The 25,482-nt window shown below is 54.6% G+C and overlaps 2 protein-coding genes and 1 non-coding gene across 3 annotated transcripts in view; 1 reads left to right on the forward strand and 2 right to left on the reverse strand.

The window, feature by feature from the left end:
• The first annotated feature begins 2,342 nt into the window (after positions 1 to 2,342).
• CNOT11 (CCR4-NOT transcription complex subunit 11) lies at positions 2,343 to 14,915 on the forward strand. The gene is made up of 7 exons (XM_056116806.1): positions 2,343 to 2,745; positions 3,755 to 3,919; positions 8,356 to 8,508; positions 10,121 to 10,323; positions 12,438 to 12,640; positions 13,654 to 13,750; positions 14,000 to 14,915. Exons 1-7 carry the CDS (start codon positions 2,391 to 2,393, stop codon positions 14,195 to 14,197), a joined length of 1,374 nt encoding a protein of 457 aa, XP_055972781.1. The 5' UTR covers positions 2,343 to 2,390; the 3' UTR covers positions 14,198 to 14,915.
• Positions 14,916 to 17,823: 2,908 nt separating this feature from the next.
• On the reverse strand, positions 17,824 to 17,932 carry LOC130026215 (small nucleolar RNA SNORD89). Its single transcript, XR_008792836.1, has one exon. It is a non-coding gene; the product is annotated as a small nucleolar RNA SNORD89 (small nucleolar RNA).
• A 6,646-nt stretch (positions 17,933 to 24,578) lies between these two features.
• The window catches only part of NPAS2 (neuronal PAS domain protein 2), a 171,393-nt gene continuing 170,489 nt past the window's right edge, over positions 24,579 to 25,482 (reverse strand). Inside the window, exon 21 of the mRNA XM_056116692.1 lies at positions 24,579 to 24,737. Within this exon, the coding sequence (XP_055972667.1) occupies positions 24,579 to 24,737 (159 nt within the window). The remainder of the gene's footprint in view (positions 24,738 to 25,482) is intronic.

Raw genomic sequence — 25,482 nt, forward strand, 5'->3', positions numbered from 1 at the left:
CCCACCCTCCAAAGGAACCAGTGGTCTGCAGGCACATGGAATACCAGTCGGCCAAGAGCAAGGATGCAACCCCGCCGTCCGCTGCTCTGTGGGGAACAAGGGCTGCAGAGTGAAGTGAACCCCGGGAAAGACAAAGGGTCTCTCCCAAGTGGAGGAGAGAAACACCGTGAGGGAATAGAACCAGCCAGTGACGACAGAGCCTGCCGGTGGGACTGCAGTTAGCTCAGACGGGGTGTGGGGTCCAGGGACCACCGCAGTGGGGGAGGGCGGAGGCTGCTGGAGGGGTGGTGGGTGCCACAGGGCAGCGTGGCTGCCCAGACACTCCTAGAGGCTGTATTGGAAATCTCGGGCCTACATAAGACCTGTTCATTAAATTTTTAATTTTAAATTCTAAAGGCCCTCCCGTTGATCATCGATTTGCTCGAGCGGGCCCAGTAATGTCTCCATTGGAGACTTTGTTGTTACTGTGTCTGGCATATCGAATACTCTCGGTAGCTTGCTGGGCTCTCTGAGAGGGGTGGAGGAATCGAACTCGGGTCGGCCGTGTTGGCTGCGTGCAAGGCAAACGCCCTACCCGCTGTGCTATCGCTCCAGACCTGTTCATAAAACTTAATTTTAAAAAATGAAACACAGAGTGAGATTTTTGGCATCTTGGGCCAAGTAAACGGAATGACCCAATTGCCTTTGAGGATGCATGAGTCAGTCATGATCCTGGCTAGCAGGAGAGAACACTGAAGACACCGCCAGGGAAGGTGTGTGCATGTGAGTGCACGTGTGCACGTCTGTGTGCCCCACCCAGCAGCGCTGTGGTCCTGGTCCCCCGGAGGGAAGAGTTTTATCTAGCTTACTTATTTTGACAGCTGGAGCGAGAGCACAGTGGGTAGGGCATTTGCCTTGAACGTGGCCAACCCGAGTTCGATTCCTCCGCCCCTCTTGGAGAGCCCGGCAAGCTACCGAGAGGATCTCGCCCGCACGGCAGAGCCTGGCAAGCTCCCCCTGACGTATTCTATCTGCCAAACACAGTAATACAACAAGTCTCACCATGGAGACGTTACTGGGCCCGCTCGAGCAAATCGATGGGCAACGGGAGGACAGCAGCAGACAGCAGACTTATTTTGACTGGAGTGTAGGTAGTGCTGGCAATAGTGTCCCTCTATGGCAGTGCACCCACCAGCCGGGAAGGACCAAGACCCCTGCCACTGTCTCTGTCACCTCCGGTCTCCCTTCCACCTCCCTCCCCCACCCCCAACTGTTCACTGCGTGGTGATCTGAGTTTTACCCCAAGGCCGAGGGTCTGTTGTCACTGCTTGACGAGAAAGGGAAACAAATCTGGTTTGGGTTTTTGATTTTTGGGGTTTGGGACCGTGCTGGGCTGTGCTCCGGCATCCTCCCGGCCGGGCAAGTGTCCCTGCAGCCCCGGGCTGCGCTTCCCTGCGCCCAGGAAGGAGCCTGGGGCTGGGCGCCCACCTCCACCCTTGCAGCCCCGAGGCGGACGAGGCCTTGCGCGCGGGTCTGGACTCCGTGCGGCAATGCTTCTGTCCTCTCTGGCCTGACCCCACTGGCCGACACCCGCACCCACATCTGCGAGTTTGCAAACACACGTTGGGAGCCGGGCTGCAATCCCCGGGCCTCTGCAGCAGGGGGGTCCCGCCGCCCGACACAACGCCCCCTCCCCCGCTTCTTCCCCTTTTTTTGGGGGGGGGGGAATCACGCCCGGCGATGCTCAGGAATCCCTCCTGGCGGTGCGCGGGACCCCCTACGGGACGCCGGGAATCGAACCCGCGCTGCCCGCGAGCGAGGCCAACCTCCTCCCCGCTGCACTATCGCTCCGCCCCGGCCCCGCCCCGGCCCCGCCCATTTCTCTCGGCCGCGCGCGCCGCACCAGCAGCCGCTACTGCGCATCCCCGAGCAGAGCCGCCCCGCCCCGCCCCGCCCCGGAAGCGCGCGCCGGCCGGAAGCCCGCGCGGGGCCCGCCCACTTCCGGCGGCGGTTGGCGGCGATTGGCGGCGCTCCCCGGGGCTGTCGCGCCGCGGCGCTTTCCGGCGCCCTCCGGCGCTGTCGCGCGGCGGCGCTTTCCGGCGCTGGGCGGCGCTTTCCGGCTCTTCGCGGCTCTTCGCGGCGCTCGGCGGCGCTTTCCGGCGCCGTCGCGTTCTCCGAGCTTCCCGGCGCTGTCCACTCTCCGGCGCTGCCCGCTGTCCGGCGCTGTCCACTCTCCGGCGCGTCTGCTCTCCGGCCCGCGGGCGGTTCGGCTCGCCCCCCGGCCCGGCGTGCCCCCGCGGCCCGCCCCTCCCTCCGGCGCGTCCCCTCCGCCCCGCCCCCGCCCCCGGCCTCCCCGGCGCGTCCGCTCGCTCTCGGCCGTCCGCCCCGCCCGCCCGCCCCGGCCCGGCAGCATGAGCCTGAGCTCCAAGGACCTGGCGAGCCTGCTGAGCATCGTGTCGGAGGAGGCGGGCGGCAGCACCTTCGAGGGCCTGTCCAGCGCCTTCCACCACTACTTCGGCAAGGCCGAGCACTTCCGGCTGGGCTCGGCGCTGGTGCTGCTGCTGCAGCAGCCCGACCTGCTGCCCGGCGCGGCCCAGCGGCTCACGGCGCTCTACCTGCTCTGGGAGATGTACCGCACCGAGCCGCTGGCCGCCAGCCCCTTCGCCGCGGGCTTCGCGCACCTGCTGGGCCCCGGCCCGGGCCCCGGCCCCGGCCCCGGCCCCGGCCCCGCGCCGCCGCAGCCGCCCGACCGGCCGCCGCTCTCGGGTCAGCCGCCGACACCGGGGGCCCCGGGGGGGTCAGCCGGGGTCAGCGGGGCACGGCCAGGGGTCAGCGGGGCACGCGGGGGCTCGCAGAGGCGCCCCGGGCGCAGAATGCATCGGGGACCAGGGCGGAGGGGCGTGGGGCGTGGGCAGGTGGGATCGGCCAGGGTCAGAGCAGGGGGCGGGGGGCGACTTGGGGTTTGGTTCTTGGGGGCCGGGGGCCACACTCGCGGCCAGGCAGCATCTTGTGCTCTCTGCCTCTGATGCACCAGCAGGACAGGATGCACGTTGGATAGGACGCAAGGTAGAAGGCAGCCGCCCTGTTTAAGACACAGTATCTTTTTTGGATCCGTTGACGAAAGTAGTGGCTCACAAGGGGCCGCCTGCGATAGCATGTTGATGGTCCCTTCCACGAGGACGCTCCGTAGCTCCAGGCCAGGATGCAACCGCTGACAACCATTCCTTTCTTCAAAGGAATCTTTTTTATCCTTTCTTAGAGGATTATTCATGACAAGCAATACAGAATGAATTACTGAGGGCCCGGGAGGGGGTTGGGAAAATTGTCAGGTGTGATGATGATGGGGTCGGTGCTGGAATACGCAGCACCCGGTTACTGTGTGCGACCTTACGAAAATAAAAGACGAGGTGGCACTCGGGTGTGTGTGTGTGTGAGATATGTTGGGTGGGCTAGAGTGGGGCCTGGGAGCTGAGGGAGCAAGTGCAGCCTGGCTTGGGGGGTGGGGGGGAGGTACAGCATCACAGCAGCAGGTACAGGGGAGTCCCCTGCACACGGCTGCCGCTCTCAGCGGCTCCACCTTGGAGTGTGGTCAGACCTGGGGGCTTGGCTGTGAATATGTTCGAAAACAGAGTTGTCAGTGGTAAAGAGTTTCAGATGGCATTTCGTGACCGGGGCCTGGTTACGCTGTCCACGTGGGCTGGTACAGGACAGCAGGCACTGTGCCAGAGTCGTTCCTGAAAACGGCTGTCATGGAAACTTCTGTTCTCCTTCACAGGGTTTCTGCCTCCTATAACTCCTCCGGAGAAGTTCTTCCTCTCCCAGCTCATGCTGGCACCACCAAGGGAGCTCTTCAAAAAGACCCCTCGGCAGATCGCACTCATGGACGTGGGGGGCGCTGCCCAGGCTGTGGACATCAGCGGCCTTCAGCTGGCCCTGGCAGGTGAGGTGTTTGCGGGGTCAGTGTTGGCTGTGTTCTTTGGGGCAACAAGGGAGAGTCTCTGATTGTGCCGGCCGGGTGCTGACCCGCGGGGAACGGAGCTTCTCTTGCCCCCTGAGGGTGCGGGGGTCTTGCTGGGTTTCAACTGCCCAGTTTCCAAAGAATGCTGGGTAAAAGTTTAGTCTGCTGAAGAACATTTTCTTTTCTTTTTTTATTTTTTTAGTAACTAGAACTTTATTTATTTTTATTAGTGAGACACCATGAGGTACAGTTGTAGACTTACAAATTTTTGTGCTTGGGTTTGAATTATACAATGATCAAATACCCATACCTCCACCAGCGCCCATTTCCCACCACCACGGATCCCAGTATGCCTCCCACCCACCCATCCCCCCCCAATCCCACCCTGCCTCTGTGGCAGGGCAATCCCTTGTGTTCTCTCTCTCCTTTTGTGTGCTGTGGTCTGCAAAAGAGGCATTGAGTGGCAAACATGTTCAGTCCATAGTCCACTTTCGACATGCATCTCCCCTCCTGGGAGGATCCTCCAAACACCCTTTATTTGGTGCTCCCTTCTCTATCTGAACTGCCCTTTCCTCTAGGATACCCGGCTGGCCTCTAAGTTATGGAGTAATCCTCCTGGTGCTGATCTCAGCTATTCTTGGGTATTAATCTCATACTTTGTTACTTTATATCCCCCAGATGAATGCAATCTTTCTATGTCTATCCCTCTCTTTCTGACTCATTTCGCTTAGCATGATACTTTCCATGTTGTACCACTTGTATGTAAATTTCATGACCTCATCCTTTCTAACAGCTACATAGTACTCCATTGTGTAGATGTACCAACGTTTCTTTAACCAGTCATCTGTTCTCGGGCACTCAGGTTTCTTCCAGTTTCTGGCTATTGTAAAGAGTGCTGCAATGAACAAACAAGTGCAGATGTCACTTCGACTATACATTTTTGCCTCTCTGGGATATATTCCCAGGAGTGGTATTGCTGGGTCAAATGGGAGCTCAAATTCTAATTTTTTGAGAATAGTCCATACTGTTTTCCAAAAGGGTTGGACCAGCCGGCATTCCCACCAGCAGTGAAGGAGGGTCCCTTTCTCGCCACATCCGCGCCAGCACCTGTTGCTTTTGTTCTTGTGGATGTGGGCCAGTCTCTGAGGTGTGAGATGGTATCTCATTGTGGTTTTGATCTGCATCTCCCTGATGATTAATGATGTGGAGCATTTTCTCATGTGCTTTTTTGCCATTCGAATTTCTTCTTTGCGGAAGTTTCTGTTCGTTTCCTCGCCCCATTTTTTGATGGCGTTGGGTGATTTCTTCTTGTGTAGTTTAACCAGTACCTTGTATATCCTTGATATCAACCCCTTGTCGGATGTGTATTCGGCGAATATCCTTTCCCATTCTGTAGACTGTCTTTGTATTTTGGTCACTGTTTCTTTTGAGGTGCAGAAGCTTCTTAGTTTAAGTGCCATTTGTCTATCTCTGTTTTCACTTGCTCGGCCAGTGGTGTGACATCTTTGAAGATACCATTAGCTTCAATATCATGGAGGGTTTTGCCAACTTTATTTTCAATGTACCTTATGGTTTCTGGTCTGATGTTGAGGTCTTTAATCCATTTTGATCTTACTTTTGTACATGGTGTTAGGCAGAGATCTGAGCCCACTTTTTTGCATGTAGCCGTCCAATTTTGCCAGCACAGTTTATTGAAGAGACTTTCCCTGCTCCATTTCACTTTTCTTGCCCCCTTATCAAAGATTAGATGATTATATGTTTGGGAGGAAATGTCAGTATATTCAACTCTGTTCCATTGGTCTGCAGCTCTGCTTTTGTTCCAGTACCATGCTCTTTTAATTATTACTGCCTTGTAGTAGAGCTTGAAGTGAGGGAGGTTGATTCCTCCCAGTTTCTTTTTCCCAAGAATTGCTTTAGCTATTCCAGGGGCTTATTGTTTCATATGAATTTCAGGAGTGTTTGCTCCATTTCTTTGAAGAATGTCGTGGGTATCCTTATAGGGATTGCATTGAATTTGTACAGTGCTTTGGGAAGTATTGCCATTTTGACAATGTTAATTCTCCCGATCCATGAACAGGGGATATTTTTCCATTTCCTCGTGTCCTCGTTTATTTCCTGAAGTAGCGTTTTGTAGTTTTCTTTGTACAGGTCCTTCCTTAGTTCAGCTGATTCCTAGGTACTTGATTTCCTGGGGCACAATGAAGAACATTTTCCAATGTGAGCTTTGTTCATGTGATAAAGATTTGATGGTTCTAATCAGAATCCCTACGTTTTGTTTTGTAGGAATTACACACACACACTTCACACAGAATCTCTAAGGTCCTTGAATAGCCAAAACCTGTTCCTTTGGCACCCTTAGAAAACCATCTGGTAGGGCCTGAGTGATAGTGCAACGTGCCAGGCACTTTCCTTGCATGAGGCTGACTTGGGTTTGTACCCCGGCATCCCATAGAGTCCCCTGAGCACCACAAGGAATGACTCCTGAGTGCAGAGTCGGGTGTACCCCTGCCCTGCTCAAAAAGAAAAGGAAAGCACTGGGCACCTCTAGGGGTGCTCCTGGGCCTTCTGTCTGCTGGTTCTGTTTCTGTGCATTTGACCCTTACACAGTGCTCATTCCTGCAGATTTGAGTACACCGTCCCCTCAGAAAGGTCGACTGCCCTCTATCCTCTACTCCTACATTATTTTGACACTTTCTTTGAGGGTGCAGAAAATAACAGGGGCCCCGTGGACCTGAGCTGGGGGACGGCCCCCTGTGTGAGGGCTTGCGGGGAAGGGAGGCAGGTCCAGGGGCTGTGACTGGCGCAGTGCTGGGCTCTGCCCTGGTGCCGCGCAAGTTCCCAGAGGTGCCTTCTGTGTGAGGTCTGAGCGGAGCTGATGTCTTGGGACGCACGTGCTTTGCCTGAGGAGGCCCTCCACTGCATGGCCCTGGGTGACCCCCAGACTGAACACAGAGAAGCGCAGTGCCCATGCCCTGTTAGTGATGCGAATGGTGGCCGGCCCCCTAGTCCATCTTGCTTCTGACTGCTCTGTAGAGCGCCTGGAAACGGAAGCTGTTTCCTTGGGGCATTCTGAACCTCACTTTTGCACTTTGGGGTGTCAGCAGCATAAAAGTGGTGACTTGGAATCAGAGAGCACATTGTAAGACCGAAAGTTTTGTGGGTGGGGGCTGGGGTGGAGTCACACATGGCAGTGCCCGGGGAAAGGACGTTAAAGGACGAGCACCTTGATGCATGTGTCAGCCTTGGACCTTCAGACTTACGATAAAGGCACACACATCGGCAGTATTTATTGGGGCCTTAAGCAGTTGGTTGGAAGAAAGGGATCGTTATTTTAGCCAAGAGCAGTATGAAGGCTGGGTACAGACACAAAGGCCTTTCCAGTCTTATTTCCGGAAGTGACACTTGACGGCATCGGAGCCGTACAGCAGGAAGGGCACTTGCTTTGTACACAGCCTGCTGGGTTCCGTCCCTTGGATTCCACATGGTGTGTCCCCCCTGCCCCCACCCCCAGGAGCGACCCCCAAGTGCAGAGTCAGGAGGAAGGCCCGAGCACCCTTCAGTGGAAATGAGATCCGGGCCCCACTGCACCTTGTGCTGACGTGGGCCGGCCTGAGAGCGTTTTTCTTTTCTGTTTTGCAGTGCCAGGAATTACGACAAGGCTCTTCGTAGATGAGGAGCACTTGTAAAGGAGTAATTCAAAGTGAATTTAAAGTGAGGAAGATTTAAAGCGCGTTGGGCACAAACAGTACCATGACGGGAATGAGGATCGGGAAGTGCCGGAGCGGCTGGGCTGGAGCGGCTGCTCTGCCTCAGACCGAGGGGCCCGAGTGAGGGGCTCTCCCCCAGAGGGGTCTCAGAACCTGCCCCCGAAGGCAGCTGCCTGCCCCGCGGGAACTGCCTGGGTGTGAGGTCTCAGAGCCGGCGGAGGAGGTGGGGTTCCCCGGCTCCAGTGCCAGGTGCTTTCCGTCCCCGTGGCGTCTGCCGGCAGGCCTGTCCCTTTCTGGTCATTTGCACCTCACAGTGGACTGGCTTTCCCCCGCTCCTTATGCGCGTGAACATGTTTCCGAGTGTTTCTGGGTTATTGCATTTTGCTTAATGTAAAATACTTCGGTCCTTAGCCCTTTCCCCCTCGGTTTGGTTCTTTCATACAGATGAACTAATGGGAGTCGCGGAAAACAATCGATGGCCTTTCCCAGTTCCCGTTTTGTCCTTTCAGCTTTCAGTTTGTTTCCTTCGATGTGAAAACGCTTCTCTTGGGGCCGGAGCAGTAGTCCAGCTTGGAGGGCGTTTGCTTTGCCCGCCGCTTACCCAGGTCAGCCTGAGTCAGCCAGGAGTCCGGAGCACACGGAGTCAGGAGAGAGGCTCGAGCCCCGCCGGTGCGGCTCCGAACAGCATCAAAGCTCCTCTGTCTCTTCCAGAGCGCCAGTCCGAGCTGCCCACGCAGAGCAAGGCCAGCTTCCCCAGCATCCTCAGCGACCCCGACCCCGATTCCTCCGACTCCGGCTTCGACAGCTCGGTGGCCTCGCAGATCACGGAAGCCTTGGTCAGCGGGCCCAAGCCGCCCATTGAGAGTAAGTAGGTCCAGCCACGCCTGCTCCCCTCGTCATGTCTACTCGGATTCCTCACGCTTGATATTCTGAAATGGGATTTAAAAAAAAAACCATGAATTTGATTTTGGTGTTAAAAATGTTACAAACAGGGATTTAAAAATTGTACCTAGTATCAGCATTCCTGAGTGCACAGCCTCTAACTTGACTGACGTGCCTGTTTTCTAACTTACTACCTTTTGTTTTCACCCTACCGCTGTCATTGCCACCAGCAATAGAAAGTTTTATCTAGAGCCCTTGGTTTTCTTTAGCTCAAAGGTACTGTATGAAACTGAGTCTCACTCCTTCTTTCTGCTCTGTAGGGTCTGAGCAGGGTACAGGCATGATGAGGACACGCCCCCTTCATAGGACCCTCTCACCCGCAGGCCTGGTGACACTGCATGAAAAGGCAGTGGAGATCGCACGCCAATAGGGGCTGCCAGACACTGGGGCCTTGGGAAGGTTGCAGGGCTGGGGCAGGCTGAGACGCTGCTCTGGAGTGTCCCATGGGCTGACGTCACTCTGGCCCTGGACATCGGGCTCTGATGCTGGGCGACTCAGCTAGCCACAGGCGTACTGCACAGTCCACAGCAGCTTGCCTGCATAGAAGGGCTTGTGAGAAGCATCCCCACTGTACGGGAATGCGCTAAGTAGCTCCAGGTGTGGTCTGGAGAGACGTCAGATGCATGTTTGAGTTCCGTGGTAGAGGAGACGTCGTTGAAGCAGCTGTTTTCGATAGGCTCAGTGTCATTAAGTGCTGCAGGACCAGCATTTATACACGGAATAAGCCTTGAAAATTTACTCAGTAGAAATTCCAGCTAGCATTTTTTTTGGGGGGGAAGGGTAGGGGTCATACCCTGCAATAAGCGGGTTACTCCTGGCTCTGCACTCAGGAATTACTCCTGGCGGTGCTTGGGGGACCATACCGGATGCTGGGAATTGAACCCAGGTCGGCCACGCCGCTGTGCTATCACTCTAGCCCCAGCATTTATTTCTTCAGCTATAACTTGGAAGTAGTCTAATGTCGATCTATGAAATAGTGGAGGTTTTAACTTGATTTTGTCTTCTATCGTACTTTGGCCGTTTTAATAAATGAATGTGCCACTTGTGAAGTGAGGGATTCACAAGTCTCCGGGCTTACTTGGGATGTCAGCACAGCCTGTGCACATCTCCCCCGATGTTTCTCCATGTACTTTGTCACTTGAAGGCTAGAAGAGTCAGGTAAAACCAGGACAGTCTCTAGGGACTGCTGAGGGTGCCCCTGGTGACGAGGGGTGGGGCGAGCTCTCCCAGCCCAAGGCAGGCTGCCCTGGGTGGCCCTTTGCAGCTGAGCGATGTCGTGCTTGACTGAGTATGGGGGTCAGTAAGACACTCGTCACCACTCTCCAAAAATCAGTCGATTTGGGTTCTGGAATGCTGTTAGGCCAGTTGCTTTTTCTTGTTCATGGCCTGAGTGGTGGCCTGAGTGTTTTGTCATTGAACTCGTGATCGTGTGGCAGTCCTGGGATGTCCTCACGGAAGGGTGTGCGGGAAGTGCGCGGCCGTGTCTGGCATCAGCCTGTTAGCTGCGCCAGCCAAATACTCTTCTTCTCTCCAGGCCACTTCCGGCCAGAGTTCATTCGCCCGCCGCCTCCGCTCCACGTCTGTGAGGACGAGCTGGCGTGGCTGAATCCCGCCGAGCCGGACCACGGGATCCAGTGGGACAAGTCCATGTGTATCAAGAACAGCACTGGCGTAGAGATCAAGCGGATAATGGCCAAGGCGTTCAAAAGCCCTTTGTCGTCTCCTCAGCAAACGCAGGTACTGATTGTAAACATTGCTTAGGATTTTACTTTTATAGTGGTGTTCACAATATCCCAACACCAGTTTCACCACTATTGCACCTTCCCACTACCACTGTTCCAATTTTCCCAAACACTGCCCAAGCCTGCCCCAATAGCAGCCCCTAAATAATTTATTTTGTGTCGCGTGTTATGAATAATTCACTAAAAATGATCAAAAAAGTTTCCTTAGAAGAGAGTGTGTAAGAAAAAAAGAAGAGTGTGAAGATCGTTGTATCTCAGCCTATAAGGGATTACTAACTGCTGTTACAAGTTGAGTCTTGTGTGCTTGTGCGTGTGTGTATTTTTTTAAATTGAGATCGACTGCCTTCTGCTTTACATCCCATCCAGTGTGGTGTGCTACTCCTGGTATATCAGTGGTGTAAAGTATGAGATGTCGCTCTAGGAATTCTAAAATTGTAAATAGGGTGACACAGCTCAAGTTTGAGTTTTTAACTGGGTAGTCGAACTGGTCGTGTCCTCTGCGGCTTGTTGCTCTCTTCCGAGATCTACTTGTGAGCCTAGCTTGATTCTTTCCGCAGTGTGACAGAGGCCCAGAGGCAGGGCCAGCCAGGATCAGCAGTCTGGGCGGTGCGGGCAGGCTTATAGAGCTTTGCTCTGCCCCTGTTCCGATGGCTCAGAACGTTGGTTCTTGTTGCGTCAGTTTGGCTCTGGGAGCGGGCAGCGTGGGCCTCACTTTGGGAATGCCCCTGCTGTGTGCTCGCTTGGCCGTCACAGTGGGGCAGACGAGCCCGTCACACAGCTGCTCGGGGTGGATTAGAGCCAAGACAGCCCCTGCAGGCCCGCTGGGACCCTGGGAGGCAGATGCACTCGGTGGGTTTCTGGTGGGTGACTTATGCACCTGTGTACTTGGAAGCTGGCAGGAGATGGCCATCTCCACCCCGGCCTGACGCCAGAAGTTGCTTGACACCAGAATCAAGCAATCAAAGCCACGTCCGGCTCCCTTTGCTCGACAGAGTGATTCGCAACTTTACAGCCACGGATGTAAAGGGGCCCAACCCACCTCAGATACGTCCTCGGATGTAAAGGGGTCAGGCCGCCCCACTCTACCCGGCCAGGGCGTGCGTGATGGTGCAAGGCCAGTGGAGGAGGGAAGGGCGCAGCCTGGCCCCTGTGCCTTTGTCTCTGTTCCCACTTTCCCCAGGCTGGCCGGGGCTGCTGTTTCCGCAGTCCCCAATTACCTGCTTTGTACTTTTCGGGGATTAGTTGGTAGTTAAGATTTATGGCTGTAACCAATGGAAACAATCCTGCAGAGGTCTGGGGGACCAGATATTGCACCCCATAAAGACTGTGTCTCTGTAGTATCAGGTGATCACGTGCAGGAAGACTCGCTCTACTTAGAAATGATCTGAGAGGTATTTCCATTTGTAATGTAATGTAAGTCAAAAAATAGGACCGTCATGGTTTCTGCATCGTTTTGCAGGTGTGGAGGCCTCCCAAGTATTGTCCTGGGCTTTCCCCAGAGCTGGCAGCTCCCTGGAGGGCCCAAGTGTAGGTGCCGCCAGGAGTTTCACTCCATGGCTTGGAGGCCAACCACACATGCTGGGGAAAAGGCAGCTCAGATAGAGAAGGGAGCACCAAATAAAGGGTGTTGGGAGGACCCTCCCAGGGTGGGAGAAGCATGCTGAAGAAAGTAGACTATAGACCGAACATGATTGCCACTCAATGCCTCTTTTGCAAACCACAGCACCCAAAAGGAGAGAGAGAACAAAAGGGAATGCCCTGCCACAGAGGCAGGGTGGGATGGGGGGGATGGGGGTAGGAGGGATACTGGGATCCGTGGTGGTGGGAAGTGGGCACTGGTGGAGGGATGGGTACTCGATCATTGTATAATTGAAACCCAAGCACAAAAATGTGTAAGTCTACAACTGTACCTCATGGTGTTTCACTAATTAAAAAAAAAAAGAAGAAGAATAGGTGCTGCTCTGGCCGTGGGGTGCCTGGGGCCCCCAGGGCTGCACCTGGAGGCAGAGGGGTCTTGGTGCTGGGAACTGAGCAGACCTGATCACCTTTATATGCAGGAATGAGACTTTCCAGTTTGACTATTTTTTTTTTTAATTCTACTATTGTTAGCTCCTGGGCGAGCTGGAAAAGGATCCCAAGCTTGTTTATCATATTGGCCTCACTCCCGCCAAACTTCCCGATCTGGTGGAGAACAACCCTCTGGTCGCCATAGAAATGCTGCTGAAGTTAATGCAGTCCAGCCAGATCACGGAGTACTTTTCGGTCCTGGTCAATATGGATATGTCCCTGCATTCCATGGAAGTCGTGAACAGGTAAGCATCTGGACGCGCCTCACCTGCGCCTCGGCTGTGTGGAATCTCACTCCCAGCCAGCGCGGGCTCCGAGTGTAGGGCTCAGACGTGCTCCTCTCTGTGTTTCAAACGGCCATTTTAGAGAGTCACTCCACATCTGAATAACCATCTGGTGATCGTGCACCCGAACATTAGCCCCTTTGAACCTCCAAGTTTTGTAGGCAAAATTCCCTTGGTGTAGAGGGCGACGGTAAACGAACTCCTAGGTTGGCTTGGGCAGCTTTCCGCATCAAGCTGACAGAAAATAGGAGTCTGGGTCATTAGGGTGCGGGGCAGCCACCCGAACCCTGTAGCAGTGCCTCACCCCTTGCCTCCTGCCACACCTCGGGTGGTTCCGGAGCCGCTGACAGTCTACTGTCTGAGTCCAGAGCCTGTGGGGTGCATGCGGCGATGCCCAGTCGCTCTCAGCTTTGCGTTGGCCAGCACCAAGCTCGACATGATCCTTTCGGCCTTTCCGTTGACGTGAACAGGGCGAATGGAACTGCTGGGCTTTACTGCCCTGGGCGTCGGTGCAGTCTTTCCCCTAAGAGACACACGTAACTTTTCTGCCGGAACAGCGATGCCACGAGAAAGGGCCTCGGGAGCTGGGAGGGTTCCGGGAATGTCAGCGGAGGCGCCCCCCACCCCCTCACACACACTTGCATGTCCATCTTCCTGCATCACTTACACGTGAGGTCAGGATTCAGTGGCCACCCACTGCTTGCTGTCCAGGTTTCCTGCAGTGCTGCTGATCTAGGCTTAGGTGGGCAGCCTCTCCTCGGGGCGCCAGGCAGCCCGACTGTTGTCACCCTTTCGGGACATGCCAGTCCGAGCTCACCCTTCAGACTCTGCTGGCAGGAGAGGAGGTCAGCAGAGCGAGGACAGGCGTGCAGAATGAAAGGGAAAGATCATTTATCGCCAAGTGAGGCAGCCCTTAGGTCTGCATCTCTTTACGGGGTGACTGGGGGACGGGCCCTTTCTTCTCTATTCGACAGGCTCACCACGGCTGTTGATCTACCTCCTGAGTTTATCCACTTGTACATATCGAACTGCATCTCTACCTGTGAGCAGATCAAGGATAAATATATGCAGGTAAGCAGGAGAAGGTTCGCCAAGCGATGGGGGGGGGGAAAGGGGGGTGTGAGATGGGGGTATACTGGGGATTTTGGTGGTGGAAAATGGGCACTGGTGAAGGGACGGGTGTTTCATTGTACGACAAAGACTTACACCTGAAAGCTTTGTAACTTCTTTCACGGCGATTCAGTAAATAAAATTATAAAAAAGGAAAAAAAAAAGATCCCCCAAGCGAACGTGACGCTGAGCTCTGCCCTTCATTTCCAGAACCGCTTGGTGCGCCTCGTGTGCGTGTTCCTCCAGTCCCTGATCCGCAACAAGATCATCAATGTACAGGACTTGTTCATAGAAGTGCAGGCCTTCTGCATCGAGTTCAGCAGGATACGGGAAGCGGCTGGCCTGTTCCGGCTGCTCAAGACACTGGACACGGGAGAAACCCCTTCGGAGACCAAACTGTCCAAGTGACCCCACCCCCTGCCCATCGCTCGGCCGGACTGTGGTTTACCTTGTAGATAACCCCGAGTTGTTCGCTTGCTCTAATACATACACTTCGTCTACTTAAAGCAAAGTGGCTTCACTGGATTTCTCCTTTAGGAAAGAGAGCCTGGGAAATGTTTCTGTGGTGTTTTATGGAAAACCTACCCGCTAGGGAAATGACCCTCCCAGAGTTACTGCATGAACGTAGACAAAGTCACTGGCACTCATGAGCAAAGAACTCACGAGCTTGTGTAAGACAAGCCATGCCTTCCTACGTTTCTGTCGATGAAGACGTTCTCAAGAACTGCTGTCCTGCCCCGAGTGAGACCAGGTCTTCCCACTGTCAGGGGACAGACCCAAGCCTGAGCCTTGGGCCCTCACCTAATATTCTCAAGCTCTAACCTTCTAGCAGTCATCGGGTTACAGGGAACCACGTGGCAGGGAAAAAAATGCATGTCTTTTATTCAGACATGAAAACCTCCAGGTCCTTTTTGATCTGTAATAGCTGGGATAGTTTTCTGGGTTTTATGTCCTCCACGCAGTCTTTAGTTCTGTTAATAGCCTAAGGACAGTTATTTGGAAGAAGGTCAGTAATGTGGACAGGAGCTGTAGTGCCCACACCCTGCCCTGTCTGCCGGGCCTGCCCAGAGGGAAGGAGCTCAGGGGGCTGGTTCTCAACCAGGGACAGCACAGTGCCTTACAGTAAATAAAGTTTCCTTTAAAAAAAATGAGCTGTTATCTGATGGTCTCTTACTTGAAAAAATTAATTTCATATTGAGAAACTTCTCGAGTATGATTTTTAGAGGATGAGAGAAAGAATATAGTATAACAAAGTAAGCTTTTTTTTTCCCTTAGAGATAAAAAGCAGGGTCAGAATGGCTAGAACAGATTTCAGGGACAGTCCCACCAGAATCTGGGCCTGGAAGATGTGGTCCAGGCCCAGATTCTTTCCAGGCTGAAGAATTCACGCAGAACATGCCATCTTAAAGTCGCCTTCTTATCATTCTCACCTGGGCCATTAAGATGACAATCTTGAGGGCCAGAGCGATAGCACGCTGTAGGGCATTTTCCTTGCACGCAGCCAACCTGGATTGAACCCCCTGCATTCCATATGGTCCCCCAAGCACCACCAGGAGTCATTCCTGAGTGCAGAGCCTGGAGTGACCCCTGAGCATCGCCGGGTGTGACCCAAACAGCAAAAAAAAAAAAAAAAAAAAAAATTCTCTATTTTGTGTTTGAAATGAGTTTCTCAGGAGCCAGAAAGATAGCTTGTTGGGCAAGAGGACATGTTTTGCATTCGGGAAGCCCAGAATTGATCCCTCGGACCTGACGTGACCCTCAAGCACTGAGCTGGGAGTGACACCTGAGCACTACTGGTGAGACCTCAAAAGAAAACAAAGGAGTGTCCCAAATAAATCAGACATAATTGGCCAGTGACCAAACTTTGATAAAATATTTCTCCGTGTGTGTGTGTGTGTGTGTACACGGGACCATGGTGGAAGGAGCATGAAATACCAAAGTCCAAAAACAGGCACATATATATCTACACATATATGTATATGTCTAATACAGCGCTGCACTGTCCTCCCATTGTTCATCGATTAGCTCGAGCGGGCCCAGTAACGTCTCCATTGTGAGACTTGTTACTGTGTTTGGCATATCGAATACGTCATGGGTAGCTTGCCAGGCTCTCCGAGAGGGGCAAAGGAATCGGACTATCTCGCCCGCACGGCAAAGCCTGGCAAGCTCCCCGTGATGTATTTGATATGCCAAACACAGTAACAAGTGTCACAATGGAGACATTACTGGGCCCGCTCGAGCAAATCGATGAACAACGGGAGGACAGTGACAGTGACCTGTTGAGCAGGAATTACATTCTGATTCCATTCTTAGAGTACAGGGACCCAGTCCAGACTGTCGGGCTGGGATGTTCTGCTCGGCCACACCAGGCAGTGCTGGCGGGAGCTCTAGTCGCTTCCTTCTGGTTTCTGACTAGGCCCAGGTCAGGTCTGGCTGTAAGTGTAGCCTGGATTCTTAGTTAAATGACATGAATTAGCATAAACCCCATTTAGAATTAGTTACTGCTGAATAAAAGAGAACATTTTCAAAAGAAAGAGGCTGAGACATTTCTAACAACTGAAGGCACTTTATTGAACAGACTTGAAAGGAGCAAATTTGTGATTTTTAAATCATTTTGGGTCACACCCAGCAGTGCTGCGGGGGTGGGGAACAACACGGGGATGTTGGGGACAGAACTAGGTCAGCCTCTGGCCAGGCAAGTGCCCTGCCCGCTGTACTATGTCTCTGGCCCTCTGCTGACCTGATGTGGAACTAGTTCAGGATCAAACACGTGCAAACAGCATTTAATTTAAGCAGATAAGTTCGATTTAGCTGTTTAAAAAAAATACCCTTGAATTCTCTGGATTTTTCAAGTTCTAACTTGGGGCTTTAAAACCCAGCAGAAGGCACTGATCGCCAAGTGACTGGGTAGAGAAAAGATACGTAAGTAGCGGGGGCTTAAAAGACAATTTCCAATCTCTGGAGGTGACCTGAACAACTCCTGGGAAGTGGCATCTCTCAGGACTGGGGCCCGTCTGCAGATGCCTACTGGCACAGAAGACCTGTCCTTAAAATCCTGGCGTGGCACTGGGTTACGATTTCCCTATTTTAAGTGGGATTTTGAGTAAGCTTAATGGTATCTTGTTATTTTTTTTTTTTTTAAATAATACTATAAGGCAAGAGCTTCTGACATCTTCATTAAGATTCTTACACCCTCTAAGACACGGCCCCCGGGTGTGGGATGGGGCTCCGCACCTGTCCCCATCACCTCCAGCCATTGTTCCCCTACTGGCCCTCAAGTGGCCAGTGACCGTCGAACTGCCCCAGGGAGCCCTGGTGCCCCAGCAACCTGCAGGACACGAGCTACAACTCGTCCCCGAACGGCCTAGCTTTTAAGGTAATCTTTAAATGAATGCACTGTACTTCTCCAGAGAACGGACAGCATTCAACACGCACGGCTGGCTCTGCAGACTCAGAGCTGGGTGTATTCGGGTGTTTCTGCACAAGACACTGTAGATGGGAAAAGTGCAAGAGGCCCCTCGAGAATCCTCACCGCGTTGGTCTTGGTTCCCGCCAACGTCCCATGCAAGGTCAACCTCCAAGCAGGGTCCTCGCGAGGCTGCAGATACCGACTCCGACATGGGCCTCCACTTCCCCGTAGAAGGCGGATTTCCACGGGTCGCAAAGGCGAGGGCCGGGCTGCCTGCGGCTCTGGGCCGGTGCCCCCGAGAGCTGAGTGAGGCCCGTGTGGCTCCAGGGCACCGCTACAAAGGTCCTTAAAATAAGGACATTTTTTAAAAAGCCTTCTTTCAGAATATTTTGGCTACAACCGGGCAATCCACATCAGAGCAAACCCGCTCTTCAACACTGTCCTTGTCCTAGGGCCCACCCGCAGTGATCTCCGCCCGGCTGCGACTGCGTGGGGAGGGGGCAGGGCCAGGCCCCGGTGGTGTGGGTGCCTTAGGGTCCCGGGTGGGATGTGGCCTTCTCGGGCGCTGAGTGTCCCTTCAGGAGCCCGGTAGTGCGTGGGCATCCCGGAGCTGGGCCCTGACGGTGCCAAGGTCAGACTGGGTTCGCTTCGGGGGGTTTTGTCATCGTGCACCCAGAGAGCCAACTGCCAGGGAGACACTGCAATTCGGCCTTTTATTGTCATCATTCCTCGGCGACCTCAGGGCCTCTCCCCCAACACCCTCACGCGGGGCTGTGCCCGCCACGGACATGCAAGGCCCATGGGCCAGGAGGGCCGGGGCTCAGCAAAGAAGCCTTGCAGGGGGGGGTGGTCGCTGTCAGTGTGCTCGCAGTCACAGCCCGTCGCCCCACATGCCTGCCCTCTCCACCCCCGCTCTACCATCACGCCAGCAACCTCACGGACCTCGAAAAACTCTTCAGCTCTTTTCCTTGAGCCTTTTTTGTTCGAGTAAACTTTTTCTACGTACCGGCGCTAGTGTCTTAGGGACGGGCTTCCAGAGACGAGGCTCTGCTGCTCCTGCTCACCGGCACTCGTGATTCACACTTCGAAGAAGGAAAAGGAAGTTCAGTCGCTGGACTGGAGCACCTGTGCCACGAGCTGCGGACCCAGGGCCTCAGTGATGCTACAGTGACCCCAAACGGACCCTCCTCCGGGGGGCTAAGGAGCAGTCCCAGTGGCTGGGCACCTCTGTCTCCCACCAGCACTGCGGGCTGGGGCCCAGCTGCCCCCTTCTAGCCCTCAAAGCAAGAGCAAGAGAGAGGCGGAGAGACGGATGGCACCGGGGGCACCATGCTAGCCTTGCACGTGGCCAACCCAGGGTCCATCCCGGCATCCCTCATGGTCTGTGATCATCTTCAGAGAGCAGAGCCAGAAGGAACCCCTGATTCTGTCTCGATCGAAAAAGTAACAACTGAATTAGGACCCTGCTAGGGTTAGGAAAGATGCATCTGGGTCTGAGCACTGTAGTCTGAGATCTATAGAAAGATGTCGCCAGGAGAGGCGCCCTACAAGCTGAATGTATCTGTGTCCATACAAAGTAAGTAATGTTAAGAAGTAGAATTAAGATGTTAATTAAGATGTTGGACTAAGGAGAGGACAAACATCCCTAAGAGCTATTTTTCCCTTGAGCTTGAGCTGAGGAAGGGCTTTCAGATGTTAATTGTGCTACTGAATGGGTGTGGCTACTACCTCCAAGGTTGGGAGAGACTAGAGAGAGATGGGAGGGGGGCGAGATGGAGCATGGAGAGACCAGCAGAGAGATGAACGGGAGAGACAGAAGGAGACGGGAAGGAGGGGCAGTGTGAGACTAGAACTGGGAACTTCGTGAGTCTGGAACAGGCAGGTGGGGAGAATGGGCTTAAATAGTACGTTGCCCTCTGTCACCTGTTACGAGGAACACTCAATTTCAAGATATACAGAAGTGAGATGCATCGAGCCGTCGTGAGAAACTATTCTGATTATTATGGATATTCTAGAATTATATATAAAACATCTATTTTACAATTTCATTCATTTTATGATACATTCTTAAAAATAAAATGTTTATGGTGAGAAAAAAAAAAGAAGGGCCCCCATGAGCATGGCCAGGGGTAACGGCCTCCCCTGCCCCCCGCCCCCAAAGCACACTAATGGCCAAAACCAACTTACCTTGACTGACCACAGGGTTCTTTACGAAGTCAGCCCCTTTAGCTACTGGAAGAAACAATAAAAGTGTATTTCGTCAGCCGGTGGGAGAACGTGGTGCCTCCCTGGCCCGCGCTGCAGGCTGCACCCCTCACACAGAGCCACCCCAGTCTCCTCTTGTGTAGAGAAACACCGCAGTGCTTATTGTTGAAGTACCCGTAGTCGATGGTACCTATGGAGACCCCTGGAAGCTTCCAGAACAGACTCTGAGCTCTCTGCACATCACACCAGAACTTGGAAGCCAAAGGGTGAGAGCGAGTGTTCAATAATATACCAGCAAACACGGGTGACCAACAAAAGGAAAAGGAGGGAAATTCTCTTTCCTCTGCAACCCAAAGACGGGAAAAAGCGCAATTTCCTCTATTCTTGCGCTTAGACACAGAAATGAAAAATGACTCCAAGGTGCGGGGGCAGTGACCAGGGGACAGTGACCAGGTCACCCAAAGGGCTGACTTGGCGGGAACAGCCCTCCCCGGGTCACCGCCAGGGCCTGAGTCTCAGGTCAGGGTCCGAGGTCACTTACCCGGGCTGGGTCCAGCCCCCACGTGCCCGGGGGTCTCTGCGCCTCCCGGTCCAGCTCCGTCCCGGGCCAGGGTCCCCCCAGCGGGCGGGCATCTGGGCGGCCAGGGCACCAGCAGGCGGGCACCCGGCGGGCGGGCACCCATCTGGGCGTCCGGGGCACCAGCAGGCGGGCACCCGGCGGGCGGGCACCCATCTGGGCGTCCGGGGCACCAGCAGGCGGGCACCCGGCGGGCGGGCACCCATCTGGGCGTCCGGGGCACCAGCACGTGGGCACCCAGCAGGCCCGGGCACCACCAGGCGGACACCGCCGCAGGCCACGTGTCCCCTTGGTGCCCAGCCGCCCGCGCCCCGCTGACCCCTCGGCGCCCGGGCCTGGCCCCGCGGCCTGCAGGGCCCGACCCGGCGGCCCGAACGCGCTGGGCCAGGCCCGAACCGAACCGCCCCGGCCCGCGCTCCTCCCCGCGGCCCCGCGCGCAGACGCTGGGCAGGGCCGGGCCAGGCGCGCGCGCCCAGGGGTGGAGCCTCGGCTGCCCGCCCGCCCCGGCCCTGCCCGCCCTGTCCGGCCTCGCGTCCCTCCCCGTCCGGCCCTCCCCGCCCCTCCTGGCCCTCCCCGCCCTGCTGCAAGGCCCAGGCGTCCGGGGCCAGGGGTCCGCGCAGGACCCCTTGGCCTGTCTGGGTGGCTCTGGGCCTGGCAGGAGCACTGCAGCCCGGGCAGCCGCGGGGACTGCAGAGCCCAGGCCCAGGCCTCGTGCCCGATTCGGTGCAGCAGAGCTCGGGAGCGGGGCTCAAGGGGCTGGTCGGTCACTCCTTGTTCTGGCCGGCTCCCCGCTGGCCTTTTCTGTCCCCACACGGGCCCAGGAACCCCACCGCCCACCCCCTGGAGGAAATGAACACCTCTGGCGGAGGTTCTGCAGTGCTCAGGCTTGCTAACTTGGCCACCTTGGCCTGGGGAGGGGGACGACAGCGGCTGGGGCCTTCGCAGACCCAGCCCGGGTGGGACCCTCAGTCCACACGGCCCTTGGAGTTCCCCAGCACAAGGTCGCAGCCAATGAGCTGAACCCCCCAGCCAAGAGAAGGACCCAGTGAAGCAGAAGTCAGCACCCAGAGTCCTGCTCTCTGTAAGAGACACGTCTGAATGGTTGGAGTAAATACAGGCTCGATGGCAGAGCTTGGAAGGGGATGTTATAAGCCGACAACACCCTTAAAAAGACCGGATGTATGCTAAGCGAAATGAGTCAGAAAGAGAGGGATAGACGTAGAAAGATTGCATTCACCTGGGGGATATAAAGTAACAAAGTAAGAGATTAATACCCAAGAATAGCTGAGATCAGCACCAGGAGGATTACTCCATAACTTAGAGGCCAGCCGGGTATCCTAGAGGAAAGGGCAGTTCAGATAGAGAAGGGAGCACCAAATAAAGGATGTTTGGAGGATCCTCCCAGGAGGGGAGATGCATGTCGAAAGTAGACTATGGACTGAACATGTTTGCCACTCAATGCCTCTTTTGCAGACCACAACACCCAAAAGGAGAGAGAGAACACAGGGGATTGCCCTGCCACAGAGACAGGGGGGATGGGGGGATGGGGGTGGGAGGGATATTATCCATGGTGGTGGAAAATGGGCACTGGTGGAGGGATGGGTATCTGATCATTGTATAATTGAACCCAAGCACAAAAAATTGTAAATCTACAACTGTACCTCATGGTGTTTCGCTAATAAAAAAAAAATTAAAAAAAAAAAAGACCAGATGTGGCCAAACATATCAAACAACATATACTTCAGATCTAAGAAGACTCTAAGGGAGGGAGATGCTCATTAGTTAATGATCAAGTGCCAAATACCTAAATTATCCATCCTTTCATGCCTCCAGAATTATTCTTACGGGAAAAGCAAGACCATGAACATTTGTTACTTTATTTTAGATTTGGCAGAACCACCGATGCACGAGCAGGACCATGCGGTGATACCGTAGTTATTTGAGGTACGCCGCTTCCAGCCTCGCTGTTTACCCTTCTTACCTCTAGTTGTAAAAGTTAACCGCTTTTTTGGATTTCTTTTCTTTTTCTTTCGTTTTTGGTCACACTCAGCTGAGCACTGCGCTTATTCTTGTCCACCTTGGTGGTTGGAGGCTCGAGCCCGGGTCGGGTTCACATACGACAAGCATCCTGTCTGCTGTACTGCCCCTCAGCCTCCTCTTTTCTTCTCCCTTTTTAGTGCCTGGGATGAAACTCTCACAGAGCCACAGACCAAATCTCACACGGGCAAGGCAAGAGTTTCAGAGTGCACCCGGACCCCTGCCCTTGAGTTTATTAGCCAGGTATCAACACAGGTATTAAAGGAGGTATTTTGCAAGGCTAAGAGATATAACGGAAATTTTTAAAAAATAAGGTACACCTGTTGATGGGATTACACACACGGCAGAGTCTGGCAAACTCCCCATGGCATACCCGATATGCCAAATACCAGTAACATTGATGGGTCTCACTCTCCTAAAGAGCCTTGAATATAATCTCAGGGCTAGGATGAAGGAGACGTTACTGGGGCCTGCTCGAGGCAATCGACGAATAACAGGATGATTTGTGATTGTGTGATTGTGTGAAGGTACACCTGTATTTATATCAGTCACAGAAGAGGGAGAAGACCCCCCAACTTGCTAGGGGAGAATGGAGAGGCGGAGAACTAGAGAAGTAGGCCAAGGAAAGGATCTGAGTTCTCCTGGCTCAAGGCCCTCAGGAAGAACCCTAGCTGAGGGGCCGGAGAGTAGCCCAATGGGGAGGGCGTTTGCCTTGCATGCGGCTGATCTGGCATCCCACAGGAGCCTCTGAGCACCACCAGGAGTAACTTCTGAGCACAAAACCAGTAACCCCTGGGCATTGCTGGGTGTGTCCCCTAGTCCCTCCCAACCCTCCCCCGAAAGTGCTCAGGCCAAGCAACCCGTGATTCTCAGTTGATTCTACACCAAGGACACATGTGTGGGCATGAGGGTGGCACGGGATGCCTCACTGGCAGAAACCGCTAGAGGCTGCCGGGTTGTCTCTCACCATGCATGGATGGACACGCTCCACTCAGACCCACAGGCCGTGCGCATGTCACAGAGCTTATGTAAAGGTGGATGGAGTTAGGGGCCATGAACGCACTGTGGAGAAGGCCGTGGGTACCTCCCTGAGCTCTCAGGTCTATAAGGTTAAGTATTACCAGAAACTTTCAGTGTTTAAATGGTTTATTCCCACCCCTCCCCGGGTTTTTTAATTGAATCGCTGCGATTCGAAGGTGTTCATGATTAGGCTTCAGTCATACAATGTTCCAACACCCATCCCTCCACCAGTGCTCATTCCCCAGCATCAGTGTCCCCAGTTCCCCCACTCCACCCCCTGACTGTCTCTATGGCAGGCACATCTCTCTCTCTTTCTCTTTCTCTCTCTCTCTCTCTCGCTCTCCTCTCTCTATCCATTTGCAATATAAATACTGACATGTTGTCATGTATATTCCTTTACCTACTTTTCACACTCCGTTCATTTTTGCTTACTTTTCTCCTCTTTTAATATATTTGATTATCCATAGAAATGCCTTAAAATAAAAAAAAAAACTTCACAGACAAAACAGATATGCATGCAGATTCAAGGGCCAGAAAATGCACCCGGAGGAAATTGTACAAACTTGTTAATTTATTATAAAATGTCCATTCACAGAAAAACACAAGAAAACCTTCAAACTTTTATATTTGGGAAAGAAAGCGGTGTCTCAGATACAAAATAATTTACACATAATGCATACAATTTTATTTTATATAGAAATAGGTCATTATTACAACGACTGTACAATTCACTCCACTTTGTCTTAGAATTACATAAAATCTCTTCTTTAGAAACATCTCAACATAACAAAACATACAAAAAAAGCAAAGTGCATTTCAAAAGGGAAACTCCTCCTCCGACCCTGGGACCCTGAGGGGAGGCAGGACCCTCGGGTCCCTGGGCCAGGCGGTTCTGGCACCCGTGGCATCTCCCCCTCCCCTCAGAGCCTTAGTGCTCTCGGCTGACCGAGACATCAGCACCACGATGGTGCTTTGCTGATTTCTCCGTTCTGCGTCACAATCAGTGACAGCAACAGGAAACAGTCCAGTGTTTAGGGGAAACAAAGTCCCCCAGAAGGGCATCGAGTCAGGGTGCAGGTGGGGTGGGGGGGGTCTGCAGTCGGGCTCAGGACCACTCAGCTCTGCTCTCCGACTTGCTGGCTGGGCTCCCCAGGAAGTCACGAGAACTTTCTCTTTCTAAGCAAAGTGCCGACATTTTCTCCTCTGAGCAGCTGTGCAAATGACAAGGACGGCCACTGAAAAATGATGGGAAAGAACCTTTCTCTCCCCATTCCGCAGGGCTCTGATCCAGAGCTTCTAGAATGCAAAGGAAAGAGGGCCGTGGGCCGCAGCCGCCAGGTACTGTTGGAGGTGCAGGCCCCACGGCCCCGGGTCTGGCTGGAGTGTGCCCGGGCCGGACTCCCGGTGGGGCATGGTGCTGTCTGCCGCCTGGGCCTCCGCATCTGCACAGAAGCCTTCAGCCCCTCTTCCAACTCCCCCGCTGCCAGGCCTGGGCGGGCAGCACTTAAAGCTGATCCTGAGCAGACCGAGGTGCCAGGTCACTACCGGGGGGTCTGCTGGGGGCCCGAGGCTTCGGACAGGCCGCTGAGCCTCCGGGCCGGGCGGGAGGGTGGCGCTGGGTAGCTCCCGGGCGCCTGCGGGTAGGTGGAGAGGAGCAAGGCATCCTGGGGCTCGCCGTGCAGGGAGGCTGCCGCTGGCACCTGCAGAGACAAGGAGAGAGCAAGTGCCACGGGGCTGCCCGCCGTCCTGCTCGGTGGCTGGTGGGGCAGGTGGGTGGCCCTGGTTGGCGGGACCTCGGATGCACCTCGGAGGGGAGGATGTGGAAAGGCCCCATGGGCTGGGTGAGCGGTGGGAATGCGCCTGCCCCTGCTCTGGCCCCTCTCTGTAGGGGGCTGGCTTGGGGCCTTGCAGCCCAGGACCAGAAGCGGGTGGCGGAGATGCAGAGCGCTTCCTTCCCTCTCCTGTCTCAGAATCCCACCATCCCCGGCAGCTGCTGGGGACATCCTGGTTAGGTGGTCAGCCAGATCTCACCCTCACGACACACTTCCCAGAACAGCCCTGCCGCCCTGCCCCCTCCCCCAGCTAACCCAGGCAGCCTCACCTCACTTCAGGCTTTCTCTGTCTGGAGACCCAAGTCCTCCCCCTGCTGTCCCCCTTCCTAGGAAGACTCAGCCACAGTAAGCGGAGCCAGCCGCTCTGGCCCTCCTGGGGACTCCCCCGCAGGAGGCCCTGAGCCCCAGAGAGACTCCCAGCCCTCAGACACGTGCAGCCCTTCCCGTGGAGCCCCCACAGGTGCTGTCGGACCCTGGCGGGAAAGGAGAGGCGCGCCCAACCCGACCCCAGTTCCTGCCTTCTCGCTTCACCACACCTCAGCCATATATCAGGGGCAGCGTAGCTGTGTGGATCCCGCCATTCTAGGGGGTCGGAAAGGAAGCCAAGATGAGC

Source organism: Sorex fumeus, unplaced genomic scaffold (assembly GCF_029834395.1).
Source record: "Sorex fumeus unplaced genomic scaffold, SorFum_2.1 ptg000033l, whole genome shotgun sequence".
Lineage (NCBI taxonomy): Eukaryota > Metazoa > Chordata > Mammalia > Eulipotyphla > Soricidae > Sorex > Sorex fumeus.